The sequence below is a fragment of the Salvelinus alpinus genome, chromosome 33 (genome assembly GCF_045679555.1).
Source record: "Salvelinus alpinus chromosome 33, SLU_Salpinus.1, whole genome shotgun sequence".
Classification (NCBI taxonomy): domain Eukaryota; kingdom Metazoa; phylum Chordata; class Actinopteri; order Salmoniformes; family Salmonidae; genus Salvelinus; species Salvelinus alpinus.
In genome coordinates this window covers 19,902,166-19,924,251 of record NC_092118.1, presented here as the reverse complement: position 1 = coordinate 19,924,251, position 22,086 = coordinate 19,902,166, and the positions used below count along the sequence as shown (strand labels likewise).

The following is a 22,086-nucleotide window of genomic DNA, read 5'->3' as shown; positions in this document are numbered from 1 at the left end:
ACTATGGCAAATGTGTGAGTTACAAAGAAGGTTGTTATAACAACTACTGATACAAACAAGTATTAGAGTATCATTATAAAACTATTAAACTGTATTAGAGTAACAATGAGGACAGACATACCAATACGTGCAAGAAAGTTCACATTGTTTATTTGTATTTAAACTCAGAATCAGTCTTTCTGAGAATAATTTATTGTTTAAATTATTTGTAACTTTTTAATTGGACAAGTAGGCTATAACATTTCCGTCACGAAGAAAGTTGTAGTAAGGACCAAGGCTTGCCTGAATATCTTGTTGAAAAGCTGTTGGTGTGTGATCAAAGAGCAAACAGAAAAAAGGAAAACAAAACATTAACACAAAATAATGACAAAAGGTACATTCAATTTCAAGGCCTGTGCCTGCTCTTACTATAACTTTGAAACACAACAACGTGAGTCTGTGTATTGGTTACACGGACTCCCAATGTTGTGTCCCAAAGCTACTCTCACTACAACTGTGGAGCAGCTGTGGGTTCCCCTGAGTTTAACTGTAAATGACCCACAGCGTTCCACCATTGCAGCTAAAGCCAGCAGCACAGCCTTTACAGAAAAACGTGACTGCAGAAGTAAAGAGGACTCAGAGCACCAGATAATTATGATTCACACCAAGTCCTCCACTTTATCCCTTTATATTCACATGTAAAAAAAAAAAAAACACTTTTGAAATTTAAGAGACACAGGACTGGATCTGCATCACTTGTTCTTCCATCTCTTGCATAACACTGACCCCCTCTGACTATAGCATCCATCACATCTCTATCAAAAGCTGGAAGAGGAACCTGAGGTAGAAGACGGTATATCACTTATCGGACTTTCACAACCAATACGAGAATGCAGAACCCTCTCGAACATTCTGATTCTGAAAACATATATAAGAATGAGAACCCTATGGTTACTCTTTATCACAATTGAAAAGACAAAAACAATACTGCTACTGCTCAATAATAACTTGTCTATTCCAGTTTTTAGTTATCAGAGAGTTGGATTGCAGTCACTGGGCATTATAACAATGCAGAGGATTACACATGTAAATAAAAAGCAAAAACAACTAAAATATTCCATATACAATATGAACTTGACATTTTAACACAGGTTTTCAGACTAATGCTCATCTACAACAGTTTAAAGGGGTATTCACATTCATATCAAAGATTAATACATTTTAGGCATCTAGGAAAAAACTAAATTCAGTTGGTACTTTCTCAAAACTGGGGTATACGAAACCCCATAGAAATAACAATAATATATATTTCTCGTCTAGTGAGAAAAAGTTAAAAAGAATGTAGAAAAATCTGTATGTTTTTTGCTTCAATGACAAATAACAATGCACGTTTAAAAGCACTAACGGTGTACAACTTTCATCTTGGTTTGTGGTCTAATAGACACTAATTTATTAAGTAGTAATCAAAACCTAAATGGAGATAAAGCTTTTGGAACCATATAAAATGAGAAAATATCATGCAAAGATATGCGTCTAAATGGATCTTTTGCCAATGCGCAACAGTGAACTGAATTCTTTGGTATACATTGTTTGCCATTCAAAAGAAAGTAAAACTGATTGTGTCACACTTCATGCAAACTGTCATCCTATTAGTTAGAAATCCGTTGATTGAAAATACTGTTGCAATGTAGGATGAGAATCAATATAATATACTGTATTTAGCTCTGCATATAATTTCCCCCTACAATGTACACATCTAGTTGCAACAGTAAAGCTCTAAAGAAAACCAATAATAGGATGATTTGGTTAGTGTGCATGACATTGATTATTATTGTCATTTGAACCATTAACAAGGGCCCAAAATCCTGGAGGCACTTTGAGAGAACCCGCATCTCAACTCAGTTGGTCACAGAACGGGGGCACACATGTGCAAGGCTTTGTCTTGGAAGCAGCATCTCAGCTGATCTGCGTTCGATTTTTGGTCTAATACATGAGAAAAACCTCATTGTTATTTTCCCAGGGACCCACTGAGAGATCAAAAACAAACAGAGGGAGCAAACAATTACTTTGTATGATAGCATCAGTCACCGCTGCACATTGGCTGTGATCAACAAATCAAACTAATCTGACAAGTGCTAAACTTATTTTTCTACTCTATGGTAAAGTATCAACTACTTAAAGAACAAAAAAGTAACTCGAATCTGTACTCAGTAGTACATAAACGTAGACAAAAATATAGATATCTTTAGAGATAAAATGCTTTCTTGGTGTTCATTCCATTCACTTCCATCGCACTGATTTAACGCTTTTAGTTTTCAACAATCATTCTTCACACTTCTCCCATCCCCATGTGTAAAAGAGTTGGACCTCAGATGGATCGGACTTTGGTATAGGAGCCTTTCTGTTTGTCTCCGACATCTGAGGGTCTCTTTCCCCATTAAGGCCATTTATAAAGTTTTTAAGGTCTGCTGTGTTGAAACGCGTCGACACAAGCATTTTTGGCATGTTCTTTCCCAAAATAACCAAAAAGATAGCCTGCCATACCACAGACACATAATTCCAACTGAATTCAAACAGGTTTTTCCACCTGTGAGTAGGGCATCACAAGGCTCAAGGCCCGTAACTGACAATGTTCTAGAGATACATTCAATACAGATCTATGGCAACTACCCTCTACAATGAGCAGCTCAGCACTAAGAAGATACCCTGTCAGTCAACCATGGAACATTACACATGGCTTTTCAAATGTACTAAACCTAGTTCCCTGAGTTCAGGAAAATAATAACACAACAAAATAATGCTTAAAAAGAGGTAGTATAAAACAGGAATTGCAAGGGCAACTGCACATTCATTCTTAACCATTATTACTATGGATAACCTGAAAAGTGTCATACTGGCTTATTATTGAGTTTCAGCAACTTATGTAGTAAATTGTACTGGCCCTTAATCTACCATAGCCAAGTAACCTGAGAAATAGTCCAATTAACCTGTGATAAAAATAAAATGACAAAGCTTTAAGTGAGATCTGCAGTACCCTTACAATCCCGTACTTCATTACAAACAAGGAGGAAAATGAATACGGGACTAGTCTGACCTAGCAAAAACAAATTGCCATCAGGACGTATTAGTTGTTCCATAAAGGAAGAGACTCCTTCCATAACTCAGGTATAAGTCGTTATTATTAAATATATAGTTGGAGTTTACCGAGAGGTAAACTGAGGTAGATCATCAGCAAAAGAAGGGCTCACTCTACACTTTGCTCCAGTGATAAACTCTTAAATAATGTCAGAAATGTAAGTCACATTTCACATTTTTGACAATCTCTTGAAACATTCATGGTGGGTGAGATTTTTCTTTCAAACACATATAAACATTTAGAATAAAAATAAAAATGAGTACACATTCACTAGAAGAAGATTCTTTGATAGAAATCACCAGAACCCAAACCAGAGCCCAGTTCTTCCAAAGACCTGGATTTTTTGATAACTGCTCATTGTCTTTTAGAACAGTGGAGTGAGTTTAGGGTTGAGGGATTGATGGGAGGTCACACAGATTGCTAGAGAGAAAGTGCAGGCTGGGAATTGTCTGGGGCCTGATCGTGGTGATGGTTGCACGGTTTCTCCATGGAATCTCCAATCTCCAGGTCGAGGTGAGACTGCTCCCCCAGCTCACCCTCACTCTCCTGGGCAGGACTGCAGCCTGACCCCCCACTCTCCTCCTCTTTCAGAGACGCAGGGCGGCTGCTGGGCCCAGAGGACAGGTTGGTCATCTCTATGTCGTCGTGAGAGTAACGGCCCGAGTCGCCTGTCTCATGGCTGCCTTCGCTGTTGGAGGAGCCCTCTGTGTCAAAAGGTGGTCCAAACAGGACCTGCAGGGAGGTGGGCTGGTTGGGTGACGACAGAGACTCATCCTCGTAGCACAGCACTGTTACTCCTGGCTGGTACGAGCAGATTCCATGGCTCTTCCTCTGGATCTGAGTAAGTAAGAAAGGGTGAACGAAGGGAATTCATATGGATAAAAGGAGGAATAGCTGCTGGTCTCAACTCATATTATGTTCTATTTAAGTAATGTTATGTTACTTGAACACTTTTGTTTTATCTTTCTTACCTGGCTTTTCTTAGCATTCAGTTTTTTCTGATTTCCGAAGGAAAACCACTTATTTTTCTTCTCAGTGATTGGATAAACTGGTCCGAGGCTATTGATGATCAGATTTGTTCCACCCTGAAAATTCAATTAAATTTGCAGTGCTCTGAATCTGTCTACATTGGTTATTTTCCATGTGCTTTGGAGACATAATGCAAGAGGAAATGTTAGAGGAAAGGAAGGGCGTTACAGAGCCATATCCCCTTACCTTGGCATCAATGAAGTGGTCTGCTCTCATCATTGGCACCATGACATCAGCATTCTCAGCCTGGCCCTCAGAGCCCAGGTGGACCGAAGCAGAGGGGACCTGACCAGCCTCCTGCATGATGGCTTTAGTAGCTGAAGATTTCCTGTCAAACAATCATACAATATTAATATAGAAATAACAGAAGAGGTTCTATCCAAACCAACGTGGCAGTCAAAAAAGTAATGTCATATCAACTTACAACAAAATCACAATGAATCTGTTAAAATGGTTACCTGTTTTTGCCTCTGCAGACAAGGATGAAGGCACAGATGATGATGCAGATCAGTGCAATGCAAACCCCCACGATGATCCCGGTCATCGACTTCTGGTCCAGGTGGTAGAAGCCACCAGAGAACACTGCAAGACAGTTGTCACAAGTGATGAGACAGCCACTGGAGACATGCACTCCTATCTAGGCTCTGTTTGGGTACTACATCTCCACACCGTGTATCAAAATCAATACAACTGGCAATCACCTCCCCTGACATTCACAGAGATGTATTACAGTGTAAATAATTTAGCAGGAGACCAAGGCTGCAGGCCAAGCTATTGAATGTATATTACATCTAGTAGGTCAAGTGACGACAACAAGAGGAATCCTGTCATGAAAGTCAATGAACGAAAGACCAAGTATGCACCACATTAGTCACTAACCTGTAGCTGAGCCATGGGAGCGCCTGGGGTTGTGACCGGAGGTGGAGCCATCGTTCTGCACAGCCAGTTCTACGGTGTGTGAAAACGGCCCGTCTCCCATATCGTTGGACGCAGACACCTTGACCAGGTAGATGTTCCCTGGCTGTAGGTTCTCCAGTAGGGCCATGGTGATGCTTCCTATCACCAAGAAATAAGTGATTAGTGACCTATGTCAACCAATTTGAGCCTCAGCAATAAAACGAAATGGATATGTGAATATTGTTCCAACACACTGTGGTGTTGTCATTTGCCACGTGGTAATAAATATAGCTGTTCAAATTCATCTAAAAAATATGAACTGGAGGAAATATGTCAGGCCTGATTTTGTTTCTGCGCCTCTCCCATTTTCAACTGACTCATGAAGAACAAGGGTTTACAATTCAGTGGGAAAAAAACACATAACCTGAGGCATATTGGGGGATATTTGTGACCAGATTGTCAGGCAAAGGACGGAGGGTCAGGGATCAGAGGGCTCTAATACCACCCAGCTCCACTGAGGTCCCAGCAGTAACGGTTGAGGTGACAGGGTTGATTTACAGTGGTGGGGGGCTGGGGCAAGGCAGGATGGCTTTGTGAACAGCCTCACTTTTGACCCCCTCACCTGTGGCTTAGAAGGAAAGATCAGATGCCTCACATTTCCTGGAGTCATCTGCTCTCAATTACGCCTATGCTACCCAGAATCTGTGTTCTTTACCCAGGAGCTGGACAATCTCGCAGCTGGCCAGTATTACTTACTGCCACGCGTCAGGCCTTTGGGTACACAAAACATATGTGTGTGTTGCTATGGCCACATTAACTATATGGTAGTAGTCCATAGTGACTAAAGCTCTCTTGACCAGTGTGTTTCAGGTTGAATGATTATAATCTTGAGAAGAATGAGAATATTGGACCTAAAGCCACAAAGACAGATCACACCCCCCCAGTGCTAAATCAAAGCTCAAAGTATATAATCCGTCCTTTGATTGGTAAGACAAGAGGAGGGGGTTATCTAAGAACAACCAGAGATCACAAGGACTAGTAACAAATACAGAAATGGACTGGAGGATGAAATTAGTTGATTTTCAATGGCCTGTATGGTGTGGAGCTGGGGCAGGGCTCTTTGTCTCTGCAGCCCAGTTTAGCCTGCAGCTCATCTCTCTCTCTCTTTCTCACATTCTCTCTTTCTCTCTCTTTGGCTCACCTTCTCTCTGCAGCACCTTCCACTCTCCAGCTACCCAGGCCTTCCTGGAAGCGTAGAGGATGGTATAACGTGTCACCGCCAAGTTGGGCTCATCTGGAAGTTTCCATGACACCAGCGCTGTGTCGTCCTCGATCAGAGTCACTTTCACACCTGACGGTGGCAGAGTAGGAGCTGAGGAAGAAAAAATGCCAGTTTTAACCCTGAGGCTAAATCGCTGATGAAGATGTGCAACTGTCATAAAAAAATTATATTTGCTCTTCATAACTGGTAATGAGTTGAGGAATACTGAAAATGTACGTCTGAACCAGGGCCTAGAGCATAGCGACATTTTAATCAGAGAAGGTTCTTTGATGTCACTCAAAAGGACAACTACATCTCACAAGCTATGGCCCTTGCTTATGATCCCTTTCCCTAGAGATGTGTAGATGTGTAATAATGCAGTGAGAGTGAGCATATAGACTACTGTGCAGTTCAATGAATTTGCTCCTGTGTCTTTCTCATCCTTTCATGAGCAAAACACCATTAGAGGGGAAATGAGAGCTCATTGGCAAGGATCTGTCAAGTGGCTGCGCTCTAGTTGTGATTTGTTTGCAGAACGCAGAGCCTTATGGATACGTGACTGCGAGAGTCCTGGGGAGATAAGCAGACTTAAGACCGGCACAATGATTCCAGTAAGTATTCTATTTCAGTAGGCTAGGAAATACCATCGGAGCCCAAAAAGGTTGAGAGTATATTCTATTCATCTATACAGCATGTGCGGTTGTATGAACTCATGTTGGTGCTCACCTTCAGGCAGAGTGCTCTGGTAGACCACAGGGCTCCAGGGGCTGGACAGTTGGTCAAGGTGCAGGCGGACAGCAAACTCATACCTGGTGTTGGGCTCTAAGTCCGGGACCAGAATGTTCTTCTCAGCACTGTAGAGGAGAACCACAGTGATAAAAATGGATTTAGAACATACAGTTGAAGTCGGAAGTTTACATACACCTTAGCCAAATACATTTGAACTCAGTTTTCACAATGCCTGACATTTAATCCTAGTAAAAATTCCCTGTCTTAGGTCAGTTAGGATCACCAATTTATTTTAAGAATGTGAAATGTCAGAATAATAGTAGAGAGAATGATTTATTTCAGCTTTTATTTCTTTCATCACATTCCCAGTGGGTCAGAAGTTTACATACACTCAATTAGTATTTGGTAGCATTGCCTTTAAATTGTGTAACTTGGGTCAAACGTTTCAGGTAGCCTTCCACAAGCATCCCGCAATAAGTTGGGTGAATTTTGGCCCATTCCTCCTGACAGAGTTGGTGTAACTGAGGCCTCCTTGCTCGCACACGCTTTTACAGTTCTGCCCACAAATTTTCTATAGGATTGAGGTCAGGGCTTTGTGATGGCCACTCCAATACCTTGACTTTGTTGTCCTTAAGCCATTTTGCCACAACTTTGGAAGTATGCATGGGGTCATTGTTTATTTAATAGACCCATTTGTGACCAAGCTTTAACTTCCTGACTGATGTCTTGAGATGTTGCTTCAATATATCCACAGAATTTTCCTACCTCATGATGCCATCTATTTTGTAAAGTGCACCAGTTCCTACTGTAGCAAAGCACCCCCACAACATGATGCTGTTTTGTTTCATCAGACCAGAGGACATTTCTCCAAAAAGTACGATCTTTGTCCCCATGTGCAGTTGCAAACCGTAGTCTGGCTTTATGGCAGTTTTGGAGCCGTGGCTTCTTCCTTGCTGAGCGGCCTTTCAGGTTATGTCGATATAGGACTCGTTTTACTGTGGATATAGATACTTTTGTACCGGTTTCCTCCAGCATCTTCACAAGGTCCTTTGTTGTTGTTCTCGGATTGATTTGCACTTTTTGCACCAAAGTACGTTCATCTCTAGGAGACAGAACGCGTCTCCTTCCTGAGCGGTATGACGGCTGCGTGGTCCCATGGTGTTTATATTTGCATACTATTGTTTGAACAGATGAATGTGGTACCTTCAGGCATTTGGAAATTTCTCCCAAGGATGAACCAGACTTGTGGAGGTCTACAATATTTTTTCTGAGGTCTTGGCTGATTTCTTTTGATTTTCCCATGATGGCAAGCAAAGAGGCACTGAGTTTGAAGGTAGGCCTAGTATACATCCACAGGTACAGCTCCAATTGACTCAAATGATGTCAATTACCCTATCAGAAGCTTCTAAAGCCATGACATCCTTTTCTGGATTTTTCAAAGCTGTTTAAAGGCACAGTCAACTTAGTGTATGTAAACTTCTGACCCACTGGAATTGTGATACAGTGAATTATAAGTGAAATAATCTGTCTGCAAACAATTGTTGGGAAAATTACTTGTGTCATGCACAAAGTAGATGTCCTAACCAACTTGCCAAAATTATAGTTTGTTACTTAACAACAAATTTGTGGAGTGGTTGAAAAACGAGTTTTAATGACTCCAACCTAAGTGTATGTAAACTTCCGACTTCAACTGTATACTGTATATGGAGATTATTAATCAGATCCAATACTTTGGCAATTGACCTGCAAATTCTTAAATGCGTACTAAGTGCTACCCTGAGTTCTATGACCATAGTAAGCACCCTCTATCCAGTTAAATGACTATGTGCATGGAGTATGAAGAGGAAGGTATTATATAGGACACTCACGTCTGCAGGTAGAGTACCAGGGAGGCGTTCTGAAGGCCCACAGGGTTACAGCGGATGGTGTAGTTGACGATCTGGCTGGAGGTGAATGCTGGACGCCCCCAGTGGAGGAACACGGCAGACGAGCTGTTGGCCTTGGCATACACGTGGTGAGGGGGTGGTGGAGGGGGCACCATACGATCACGGACCGCTGATATACACAGAAAAAAAATTATGCTAGAGGTACTCATGCGTCAAAGGATTGATAACTATCATTATAATAACTATCATCTATCATTATAGACAATGCTTGCTTGCATTATGTGAAGAACTTACAGACACATCCAGGGGTGCTGATAGTTTGGTCTGCCTGGTAGCCATCTCCTAAAAAACTGAACGCCAGTAGCTTCACATGGTACTTCTTCCTCGGGTCTAAAAATAACAACATTTACATATCTTTCACTGTAGACCTATGGGTATAGTATACATCATATCATAGACATTCACCTCAAATTGACCAATGTGACCTACAGTGGAAGTGAGTGTGTCTGGCCACTGGGGGGCATTACACTGAACCAGAGGCTGTGTGATCTCACCAACCAGTGGGCTGTGAAAGTGCTGGATCAGAAAGAGCATGGCTGAGAGGTCATTGAGGTTTGGCTGTGGAGCTCTGCGACAGATGCTGAGTGCTGGGAGCCCAGTCCCTAGGTCAGTTCCTGCCCTGCTCAGGGCAATGAGGCACACAATAGAGGAGCTCCTCTATCCATCACTCTGCCTTTTCAGGGAGAATAGGAGAACCCTTCCCCCACCCAGGGCTGCTGGCCAGTGGTCAGTCCTATTCAGTTCCAGGACAGGGGGGTTAAACCACAAGACAATGCCCCCCCTAGGAAAGACAGAGCGGTCAATCACATGGCCAGAGTCAGTGGCCTTACAGACCCCAGGTAGAACAAACGCTGCTAAGTTAAATGTCCTCTCTGTACCCAACAGGCCACTGATTAAAAAGTTCAGGCCAAACCCTATCCAAATGTTTCACTTCATATCTGCATTGATTGGTTAATTTGTCTCCTAGACTACGATCTCTTGTCATCCTGGAATAACCAGGTTACTGTGCATGACATATTCAGATAAGGAGGATAGGGTTGGAAAGGTAATACTTCATCATATTAATGTGTTATTACCCTGTTTTGTGCGTAACAATATTATAACTCATTCCAGAAAAATTGAGCTAGAGTATAGCTGTATTGGGTGAACCGGCTGCAGTGTATTAAAATATCATTACACAGGCAATTACAGGAAGCTCCTGCTCCAACCTAGAGGACCTTGCTGAAATAGCTGAGGATCTATCAAACTAATGGCTTACAGCCTCCTATGAATTCCAAGGCTCTTCAATATGTCAACCATCATTACACACACAGTAGGCAGAGGAATCTGAGATCTACAGAGTACAGGTACTAATAACATAACTAGTATCAGTGGAATAGTGAGCACCAGTAACCGAAAGGTTGCTGGATCGAATCACCGAGCTGACAAGGTAGAAATCTGTTTTTCTGTCCCTGAGCAAGGCAGTTTACCCACTGTTCCCCGGGATCCGAAGACGTGGATATCGATTAAGGCAGCCCTCCGCACCTCTCTGATTCTGAGGAGTTGGGTTAAATGCGTTAGACACATTTCAGTTGAATGCATTCAGTTGTACAACTGACTAGGCATCCCCCTTCCCTTTCGCCATGGAACAGTAATGCAGTGTAGAACATGACCACTAGGTTGTGCTCCAGGACACATATGTTGAGAGGAGCACAGGAGTGTGGTCATGCCTATTCTCAGTTCCAGTCACAGAAGCAGTCATTTATGAGTTCTACGTTACTAACAGTTTCTGTGATAATGTCTCAGAAACAAATAAAAGGTAGTCAGTTAAAAAATGTTTTGTTTTTTTGCCCTACCACTACACAGCTGATTCAAATAATAAAATCAAATGTTATTTGTCACATACACATGGTTAGCAGATGTTAATGTGAGTGTAGCGAAATGCTTGTGCTTCTAGTTCCGACAATGCAGTAATAACCAGCGAGTAATCTAACCTAACAATTTCACAACAGCTACCTTATACACACAAGTGTAAAGGGATGAAGAATATGTACATAAAGATATATGAATGAGTGATGGTACAGAACGGCATAGGCAAGATGCAGTAGATGGTATCGAGTACAGTATATACATATGAGATGAGTAATGTCGGGTATGTAGACATTATATTAAGTGGCATTGTTTAAAGTGGCTAGTGATACATGTATTACATAAAGATGGCAAGATGCAGTAGGTGGTATAGAGTACAGTATATACATATGAGATGCGTAATGTAGGGTATGTAAACATTATATTAAGTGGCATTGTTTAAAGTGGCTAGTGATACATTTTTTACATGTATGGCAGCAGCCACTCAATGTTAGTGGTGGCTGTTTAACAGTCTGATGGCCTTGAGATAGAAGCTGTTTTTCAGTCTCTCGGTCCCTGCTTTGATGCACCTGTACTGACCTTGCCTTCTGGATGATAGCGGGGTGAACAGGCAGTGGCTCGGGTGGTTGTTGTCCTTGATGATCTTTATGGCCTTCCTGTGACATCGGGTGGTGTAGGTGTCCTGGAGGGCAGGTAGTTTGCCCCCGGTGATGCGTTGTGCAGACCTCACTACCCTCTGGAGAGCCTTACGGTTGTGGGCGGAGCAGTTGCCGTACCAGGCGGTGATACAGCCCGACAGGATGCTCTCGATTGTGCATCTGTAAAAGTTTGTGAGTGCTTTTGGTGACAAGCCAAATTTTTTCAGCCTCCTGAGGTTGAAGAGGCGCTGCAGCGCCTTCTTCACCACGCTGTCTGTGTGGGTGGACCAATTCAGTTTGTCCGTGATGTGGAACTTAACACTTTCTACCCTCTCCACTACTGTCCCGTCGATGTGGATAGGGGGGTGCTCCCTCTGCTGTTTCCTGAAGTCCACTATCATCTCCTTTGTTTTGTTGACGTTGAGTGTGAGGTTATTTTCCTGACACCACACTCCGAGGGCCCTCACCTCCTCCCTGTAGGCCGTCTCGTCGTTGTTGGTAATCAAGCCTACCACTGTAGTGTCGTCTGCAAACTTGATGATTGAGTTGGAGGCGTGCATGGCCACGCAGTCGTGGGTGAACAGGGAGTACAGGAGAGGGCTCAGAACGCACCCTTGTGGGGCCCCAGTGTTGAGGATCAGCGGGGTGGAGATGTTGTTACCTACCCTCACCACCTGGGAGCGGCCCGTCAGGAAGTCCAGTACCCAGTTGCACAGGGCGGGGTTGAGACCCAGAGTCTCGAGCTTGATGACGAGTTTGAGGGGTACTATGGTGTTAAATGCTGAGCTGTAGTTGATGAACAGCATTCTCACATAGGTATTCCTCTTGTCCAAATGGGTTAGTGCAGTGTGGTTGCGATTGCGTCGTCTGTGGACCTATTGGGGCGGTAAGCAAATTGGAGTGGGTCTAGGGTGTCAGGTAGGGTGGAGGTGATATGGTCCTTGACTAGTCTCTCAAACCACTTCATGATGACGGAAGTGAGTGCTACGGGGCGGTAGTCGTTCAGCTCAGTTACCGTAGCTTTCTTGGGAACAGGAACAACGGTGGCCCTCTTGAAGCATGTGGGAAAAGCAGACTGGGATAAGGATTGATTGAATATGTCCGTAAACACACCAGCCAGCTGGTCTGCGTATGCTCTGAGGACGCGGCTGGGGATGCCGGCTGGGCTTGCAGCCTTGCGAGGGTTAACACGTTTAAATGTTTTACTCACGTCGGCTGCAGTGAAGGAGAGTCCGCAGGTTTTGGTAGCGGGCCGTGTCAGTCGCACTGTATTGTCCTCAAAGCGAGCAAAGAAGTTGTTTAGTCTTTCTGGGAGCAAGACATCCTGGTCCGCGACGGGGCTGGTTTTCTATTTGTAATCCGTGATTGACTGTAGACCCTGCCACATACCTCTTGTGTCCGAGCCGTTGAATTGCGACTCTACTTTGTCTCTATACTGACGCTTAGCTTGTTTGATTGCCTTGCGGAGGGAATAGCTACACTGTTTGTATTCAGTGATGTTTCCAGTCACCTTGCCCTGGTTAAAAGCTTTCAGTTTCGCGCTAATGCTGCCATCAATCAAAGCTTGATGATAAGTTGGAATCAGCTGTGTAGTGCTAGAGCAAAAAACAAAACGTGCACCCAAGAGGGGCCCCAAGACCGAGTTTGGGAAACCTTAAATTATATGATCTAAACCATAGGATAACCCATGTTGATCATCTGACAAACTGCTAGAGGATCATATTCACTGCATGTGTGTGAAAATATATGTTGTAATGGTGAGCAGGCTCTATATCTTCAAAAGAGTTGAACAGTTATAAAAGCAATTACAGTCATTGTGAAAAATCCAACCACTTTGTTGAACAACCATCTCGTCATGTTTACTATGCTCCAGAGCTAAAACAACTGTGTTTTTTCTAGGATCGGTCTGAGAGCCTTGAGGCTATGGGAGGGTCCAGGGGGTGGAGTCAGGGCTATGGGAGGCAGGGGGATGAGCAGGAGGAGAGTCCGAGGGGTGTGGTTTGAGCCACTAAGACCCCTAGCCCCGAGGAGTTTCAATGGAGCCAGCAGGTCAGGCCTAGATAAAACTCAGAAGGAATCTGAGGTCATGGGTGTGGAATACGAGTTGAGCCTCTTTTTCTCTCTCTCAGAATCCTTGCCCTTTCTCTGTGCCCTAACCCTTAATGGGGAAAGATAAAGAAGTGACTTGCAGGAGGGGAGAAAAACTACTTAAAAGTGTCTTAAAAACTATGTGGTATCCTCTATAGATTAGATACAACAACTTAAAATTGGATCAAAGGAAATATTACTGATCATATGATTGCATAAAAATACGAAGCTTCTCTCTTTATATTTTGACATTATAGATGGGTCAATGACTAGGCTACTGAAGTCATTTGTTACAGAAAATATTTAGTTATGCTAATGAAAATAACTGCACATATTTGTGAGGTTCCTATATCTTTACTTTCTCTAGTAAAAGACAATGAATTAGTGTACACATAGCTCCCTCCTGTCCCTCCTGTCCCATGTCCACAGTCAGGCTGGCCGGCTTTGGACAGTCCCAGGGGCTTTTGTTCAGCTCCAGTGTCCATCTATGAAGAGGAGCAGTCAGGGTCTCACAGTCCCACCCCTGCCCAGCCACACAGCACAATGGCCCTGCAGTAATTACGCAGGAGTGGGGCTGCGAGAGGGGGCTTTGACATCTGGGCCATGACCTTTGACATGGAATCTGGACAAGCTAAATCCTGCCAAAGGAGGGGTTATGGACACTGCTCTTAAGGGGGGGGGGGGGGGGGTAAGCAGGGGAACTGAGCAGAAAAGGGGGAAAAAACACCAAGAGACAAAAATAATAAGTCACTTAATAGGTGATGATAAATAGTGCCAATAGGAGGAAATGGTGATGCGAGAGAGCAGAACTCTTCAATGGCCAATTTCATAGCCGATATAATGAAAGCATGATTAGATATGGCAAGCTCAATTGTTCAGTTTAACTGCTCTTTGTAACCTAGGAGTGACCTAAGGGAATACTTTGTTTTCTGACCTAGAATATATACAGAACTTGCAAAAGGAAATGGTTTGACGTGTTCATTTTAAAATCTGTGAGTAATACACATGGTTTGGGTAAGTTATCAGGGATCTCCATGGTTGAAGATAAGAGGTGTCCACATAAACCTCCCCCTCTGTATGGAGTCACCCATGCTTGCACTAACCGCCAACCCTGGTCAAAAGGAAATGTGTGTTAGCCCTGGCTCATTCAACAACACCAAATCCCTCACAAAGATAAGATATGCTTCAGTTGCCACATAATAAAGGGCAATAATCCCCCTCTGTGTAGATTCAAGGCCAAATGTTTCTTCTTAGATATCACAAAAACTAACATCACTCAAACTTGTTGTGCCTTACTCACTTTGCTTGAGAAAAGTTCATAACTAATTTCCTCAGAATAATACACAATCTGCCAAACCCTGCCATTGCTTAAAGATACACCAAAGTGAAGCTGGTTCATTTTCCCGTCATGCCTGTTGGGTTAATCTTGGAAGGCTTTGCTCTCCCCATAAATTATGATGCCAGTTTGTATTTGAGGGGAAATTCTTGAGCTGTTTGTGGTCACCTGATTTTTTTACAGCCGTTTTGCAGATCCTGCAGGCCCCAAAGGCTTTGTTCTGCCCTGAGAATGGCCCCCCAGGCCACAGCAAGAAGGGTCTGAGCCAGGGCCATAAATGTCAACTCCCACACTGATCCACAAAGCAGCATACAGTGGGGAGAACAAGTATTTGATACACTGCTGATTTTGCAGGTTTTCCTACTTACAAAGCATGTAGAGGTCTGTAATTTTTATCATAGGTACACTTCAACTGTGAGAGACGGAATCTAAAACAAAAATCCCGAAAATCACATTGTATGATTTTTAAGTAATTAATTAGCATTTTATTGCATGACATAAGTATTTGATCACCTACCAACCAGTAAGAATTCCGTCTCTCACAGACCTGTTAGTTTTTTTTTTAAGAAGCCCTCCTGTTCTCCACTCATTACCTGTATTAACTGCACCTGTTTGAACTCGTTACCTGTATAAAAGACACCTGTCCACACACTCAATCAAACAGACTCCAACCTCTCCACAATGGCCAAGACCAGAGAGCTGTGTAAGGACATCAGGGATACAATTGTAGACCTGCACAAGGCTGGCATGGGCCACAGGACAATAGGCAAGCAGCTTGGTGAGAAGCCAACAACTGTTGGCGCAATTATTAGAAAATGGAAGAAGTGCAAGATGACGGTCAATCACCCTTGGTCTGGGGCTCCATGCAAGATCTCACCTCGTGGAGCATCAATGATCATGAGGAAGGTGAGGGATCAGCCCAGAACTACACGGCAGGACCTGGTCAATGACCTGAAGAGAGCTGGGACCACAGTCTCAAAGAAAACCATTAGTAACACACTACGCCGTCATGGATTAAAATCCTGCAGCGCACGCAAGGTCCCCCTGCTCAAGCCAGCGCATTTCCAGGCCCGTCTGAAGTTTGCTAATGACCATCTGGATGATCCAGAGGAGGAATGGGAGAAGGTCATGTGGTCTGATGAGACAAAAATAGAGCTTTTTGGTCTAAACTCCACTCGTCGTGTTTGGAGGAAGAAGAAGGATGAGTACAACCCCAAGAACACCATCCCAACCGTGAAGCATGGAGGTGGAAACATTCTTTGGGGATGCTTTTCTGCAAAGGGGACAGGACGACTGCACCATATTGAGGGGAGGATGGATGGGGCCATGTATCGCGAGATCTTGGCCAACAACCTCCTTCCCTCAGTAAGAGCATTGAAGATGGGTCGTGGCTGGGTCTACCAGCATGACAACGACCCAAAACACACAGCCAGGGCAACTAAGGAGTGGCTCCGTGAGAAGCATCTCAAGGTCCTGGAGTGGCCTAGCCAGTCTCCAGACCTGAACACAATAGAAAATCTTTGGAGGGAGCTAAAAGTCCGTATTGCCCAGCGACAGCCCCGAAACCTGAAGGATCTGGAGAAGGTCTGTATGGAGGAGTGGGCCAAAATCCCTGCTGCAGTGTGTGCAAACCTGGTCAAAAACTACAGGAAACGTATGATCTCTGTAATTGCAAACAAAGGTTTCTGTACCAAATATTAACTTCTGCTTTTCTGATGTATCAAATACTTATGTCATGCAAGAAAATGCAAATTAATTACTTAAAAATCATACAATGTGATTTTCTGGATTTTTGTTTTAGATTCCGTCTCTCACAGTTAAAGTGTACCCATGATAAAAATTACAGACCTCTACATGCTTTGTAAGTAGGAAAACCTGCAAAATCGGCAGTGTATCAAATACTTGTTCTCCCCACTGTATATCATAGGGGGAGCGTATATCTCCCTCTGAGAGAAGAGAGCGAGACACACACACACACACACACACACAGTTTATTGATGTAGTGGGCTCACTAATACCCATCTATCTTTTATCTGACACCAGGCATACAATAACTAATGTTTTCACAGAGAAAAGACCACTCCATGATGGGAAAGCTATGAGATAAATCTACTACCGTACACACAGTCCTGGTGCCAACAGGTATGGGAGGTATTTCAACCGTGACTATGCCACAGGAAGAATAAACATGAATGGGAGGACCTCAGTATTTCAACACCATGTCATTTATACACTGAGCTACAACCTCTCACATTCCTAACTTAGAGAGCCCTTTCAGTCATGTGGAATGGTCTTAAGAGATCATTTAGTAATTGCCAGAGCAGAGCTGGTCTGTTTCTACTACAGATTCAGAACTCAACCATGTCTTTTCTTCTGTTAGAGAGGTATGTTATTTGTGCACTTTAGAGCAACATTCACTCAATAATACAGTAACGGTTGGCTTGTTGTCTTTACCACATCAAAGCTAAGTGAATTTAGATCCCAGGGATCTGAAATACTTATCAAGTCACTCAGTGAGATTGGTGTTGTTCATAATCCCTGACTGATCGAACACATTCTCTAGGCTGTGTGTGGTTGTGGTTTCCAAACCCGTGTGACTGTCACAAGTGTCCTTGGGTGAAGTAAAGAGTTAAAGTTAAAGCCTTTGTTTATTGCATTACTATCAGAGACATTACAGCTTAATCCTTTATCCTGGATAAAATCCAATTAACATTTTAATTGAAGCTCCATTTTGCTCTCTACTTCAGACATGCCATGGAGGGTAAATAATATTATTATGAGAAGTATCAGGAGTGTTTTCTAATAGATAGAACACTTCATCAATTCAATAGTAAGTAGGCTGATTAAAAGTCAGTAAGAAAACATGTCCTATCGGGCACAATATGTATACCACCGTTTATGCTTGTTATGTGACTGGTTGTTTTCTTGGTTGCAGAGCAGCCACCTCTGCTCATCCGTATAGTTTATTAAGGAACATAAGTCATGGTTTGTCACTCAAACAACAGTGAACAAAATCAATAGGGAAATGCCCTTTCCACTGCTGTTCTGTCCTTGGGAGGTCAAATCAAGACAGGGACTACTCAATTATGGGCAAACATGGACATTAAAGCAGACCAAAATTGATGAGAACACCCAGTTTTAATTAAAATACCCTGTTTGGAGATGTGGGTCACCTCCACTAAAATAAAATAAATACTTAATGTTACACTTCTCGTATTGGTTTATTATCTATGTCACACTAAACTGACCAAAGCATATCCGAAGGGAAAACTGAGTCAAGTCAGTATTTTTATCTTAAGCTGTCTCTCTGTTTAACGCGCCACTTACTGAAATCAACGTTGTAAAAATGTGCTGCCATGGATAGGAACTGAAATCGTACCTAAAACCTATCTGACACTGACAGTAATACGTGACAAATTAAACTGCTGTGTCTCCTCTCCAACAGGAAGTCTCTCCCCTGAGGAGGGAAACCTTTGGGAAGATAAATGAGATGCATACTTCTCTTCAACATGTCATACTACAAGTCACATTCCATGGATATGTATTTACAGAAAAGCTCAGTTACCAGTGGTCAGGGGCTGAATTTGGTTGACTCTTGGTCATTTAAGTCTCTTTTGTGGCCCTTAAAGCCTAACACAATGAAAGCCTTTGATGTGAATTCTCCTCCAAATGCTCTGCTCATAGCAGTCATAAAACACACCATAAATCTGCTCCACAATAACAGCTTCCTTCTCCTCTAAAGACAGCCCTGGAATACACCTTTGCCAGCTATTCTATCAAACAAGCACAATTGAGGTCATTAAACTGTTTCAATGAGAAACTAATGAAAAACCAAGGCATAGTAAGTGTGTTTTTGTGATATCTATCTATATCACATTACTACAACTTGTTTGTCCACTATGTTCATTATTCCAGGAGGAAAATGTGGTTCATGAGGAAAAGGAGAACGTACACAAAAAGCCAGACTTCTTATGTTCTTTCTCTTATCTCTCCAATAGGTTTTACCTCAAGCTTGATAAAAATACTCTATTTTGAAAAATAATTATCCATTCAAAACAACATATATTTCATAAAGTACAGCACTTTAAAACCTACTCAACAATATAGCCTTGTGTTATTCTAAACAACAGCTGGTGGCAAATAGGAGGAAGTTTCAGCAGTCATAATTATCGCCCCTATCACAGTAAGACCCCTCCATGACAAAACACATACTGTAGCAAGAAAACAAAAAGGTAAAAGGGGACACATACTGTATTTACCCCCCCCTTCCCCCCTATGCTTTCTAATCCTGGTCTAGTACCAGAGCTTCCTGATTCAAAATTCAGCTGCTGGCCACCTGGCCGTCCTCCTCTGGCCACAGATGGTCAGTTGTCCACTGCAGTGGTGTGGGACTCCCTTTCCTTCCACACTCTCCAAAGTGACAAAATGAATTTGACCCAGAGGCCAGAGAACCAGCATATGCCCAACACCCCTTCCTTAGTCCCAGCTAGCAGTTATTTCTAAAGCTGTTGGGGGGCCAGGGCCGTAAGGTCATGGGGGGTTGGCTTCTATCTGGACCTCTGGACATGAGCCCCCACAACTCACATGAAAAGATTTTGTCCTTCCCAAACTAATGGGCTTTTCTGATCCTAAAAAGACCTTAAACATGCCTGGTGAGGACACGGAAAATGTTTTTTAAGTGCATCTTTGATCCAAATCCAATTTAAGGAGGACTTTCATTGTGTAACCATGCATTGACTAGAACATATTCTTAATCTTGCAATTGAAATCCAAAATCAAGACAAATGTAATCAGCAACAACGAGATCATAGGTCGGGTGTACTATGTGGAGTCTACTCACCCAGGCCTCCAATGGTGTGCCTGTTGTCCTGGACACGCAGCTGGATGAGGGAACTCTCAGCCTGGCTCTCCTCGTGGTAGAACAGCCTGTAGCCCTGGACGCTGACAGAGTTTCCTGGTGCCAGCTGCCAGCGCACTATGATGGTGGTGCAGTTCAGAGGCTCCAACTGTAGCTCAGGGGCCATAGGCACTGTGAGGAGACACAAAGAGAGAGAGATCTGTGGTTAGAGTCACTGTGGGGAGACACGAAGAGAGAGAGATCTGTGGTTAGAGTCACTGTGGGGAGACACGAAGAGAGAGAGATCTGTGGTTAGAGTCACTGTGGGGAGACACGAAGAAAGAGAGATCTGTGGTTAGAGTCACTGTAAACATCTGAGTATTTATTTAATGTAATTATTTTGTGAAGATGGTGCCGACAGACTTGGTAGCTCTGCTTCTAGCTCCCAAGCAACTTTGCAGTATTGTTTTTGTTTGTGTTATTTCTTATCACAAGCATTTCGCTACACCTGCAATAACATCTGCTAAATATGTGTATGTGACCAATACAATTTGATTTATTGAGTACAGTTCTGAGGATGTAAGGTTCAAACAGAATCATGTGTACTACTTATACACAGAGTTCAACCTGCATGACTATTCATTTTTATTCAGATATCTTTATTTTAACCAGCTCAGCTGAAATAGTACCAAGTCAAGGGAGAATATGAAACCCACCCACACCCAACCCCTGCTACCCGATCAGGCATTATTTACCTTAAGCCCAATGGCCAGGGCACACCAATGTGTTCATAAAGGTCAATTTGCTTCATATTCAGATACCATTCAGAGCCTTGCTACTATTGACAGTCCACAACTATTTATAAAGAAAGGTTAGCTAGTCCTTAACAAATTAAAGACTTGTTCAAGAACACTTTTGTTTGGGACACCCAAATTATTATTAAGAGTAAACCACTTAACATGGCAGAAACATGCTAATTTAGATTTCCCAGAAATAATTTGCTGGACAAATAGGGGCAAAGTCACCAAAAAGCATTGTATTGCAAGAGATGCAGGGTGGCAGGCTGGGAGCAAGTTGACTCTGTAGCTTGTCTTGTTCCTTGAAAACAAGAATGCTCTCCACCCAGCTGCTCACTGGCTTTATCTGATGGAAATAACCGGCTCCCAGCCTGCAGCCTCCAACCAGAGGCACATCCATACCATGCCCCCGCCTAACACACAGCCAGGCACAAACACACACTAGCAGAGATGAGTCAGGTGCTCAGTTCTACTGACAGAATGCCTATTCAGCCGACATGATCCTGGCTGAATTGTAGAAAAGATCCTGTTTGTTTCCAAAGGGACAGAGAGAGAGAGAGGGCAGCAACACCCTCCCCCACTCCTAAGGCTCAGATGGAGCTCTAAACAGAACTATTCTTCCTCCCACCCAGAGGCCTGGGTCCCTCTCTTTTATGACCCATGACTGAAGCCATTCCGATGTTACTGACAGAGAGGGCCAAAGGTCATGGAGTAACAAACGCAATGCCTTAACATGATTATTAGAGAGGACGCTCTTCTCATGACTCTCTCTCTCACACACTTAGCAGAGGACTGGGAAGAAGAAAGGTTTAGAGATAATCCAGCACCTTTGCTCCTATATTGACTATGTGTAGAGGGAAGTGTGCGCTCACTGTGCGCCTGCAAGGCATGATGGTTTTACTGTGCATGATAAGTCAGTGCAGGAAGTAAGGCCGTACATGTTTATTTATGTGAGGTGGCAGGCTGGTAGCTCCACAAATCTAAGGTTGAAATTGCAGTTCATCAAAGATGTTATGGCTTACTTATGTCTTTTGACTTTGATTGATTAGAAGTCATACAGTTGTAATCATATCTGTACAAACATCATATGTGCACGCAGAAACCTAGCATTGGACCATCAAGGAGCAGCCAATAACTCATCGCTACTACTGAGGAGCATGTGTAAGTACCTTTGGCGCTGGACGCCTTAGGGTTGCGGTGGGAGGTCCAGGCTGACTGTTCCCCCCAGCCCACGCTAGTGGCTGCAGCGATGCGGAGGAGGTAGATGGTGTCGGGCTGCAGGCCCTCCAGCAGATACTGGGTTTTCTCCCCAGGAAGCTCCAGCTGAGTGATGGCCTGGTCGGCACTGGTACGATAGGACAAGCGGTAGGCCGACACCCGGCCTCGGCTTAGCTTGGCTGCAAGGGGCTGCCAGGACACCTGGATGTCTGTGGGGCTGCGGCTGGTGAGGCTGAGCTCTGGGGCACGCAGGGGCACTGTGGAGAGGGAAACAGAGTGGTCATGTAGAGGCTTATACAGTCACCAACTTGTTCATTACTGTGTTACTGTCTCTGGTTTCTGTCTAT

At 43.4% G+C, this 22,086-nt stretch overlaps 1 protein-coding gene across 1 annotated transcript in view; it reads right to left on the bottom strand.

The window, feature by feature from the left end:
- Window positions 1–128: 128 nt before the first annotated feature.
- The window catches only part of LOC139562951 (protogenin A-like), a 42,062-nt gene continuing 20,104 nt past the window's right edge, over window positions 129–22,086 (bottom strand). Inside the window, exons 9-19 of the mRNA XM_071381147.1 lie at window positions 21,691–21,996; window positions 19,728–19,916; window positions 9,212–9,307; window positions 8,900–9,086; window positions 7,029–7,156; window positions 6,243–6,413; window positions 5,024–5,200; window positions 4,603–4,726; window positions 4,331–4,472; window positions 4,087–4,200; window positions 129–3,952 (exon numbers count right to left, since the gene is read on the bottom strand). Of these exons, the coding sequence (XP_071237248.1) occupies window positions 3,536–3,952; window positions 4,087–4,200; window positions 4,331–4,472; window positions 4,603–4,726; window positions 5,024–5,200; window positions 6,243–6,413; window positions 7,029–7,156; window positions 8,900–9,086; window positions 9,212–9,307; window positions 19,728–19,916; window positions 21,691–21,996 (2,051 nt within the window). The 3' untranslated portion in view covers window positions 129–3,535. The remainder of the gene's footprint in view (window positions 3,953–4,086; window positions 4,201–4,330; window positions 4,473–4,602; window positions 4,727–5,023; window positions 5,201–6,242; window positions 6,414–7,028; window positions 7,157–8,899; window positions 9,087–9,211; window positions 9,308–19,727; window positions 19,917–21,690; window positions 21,997–22,086) is intronic.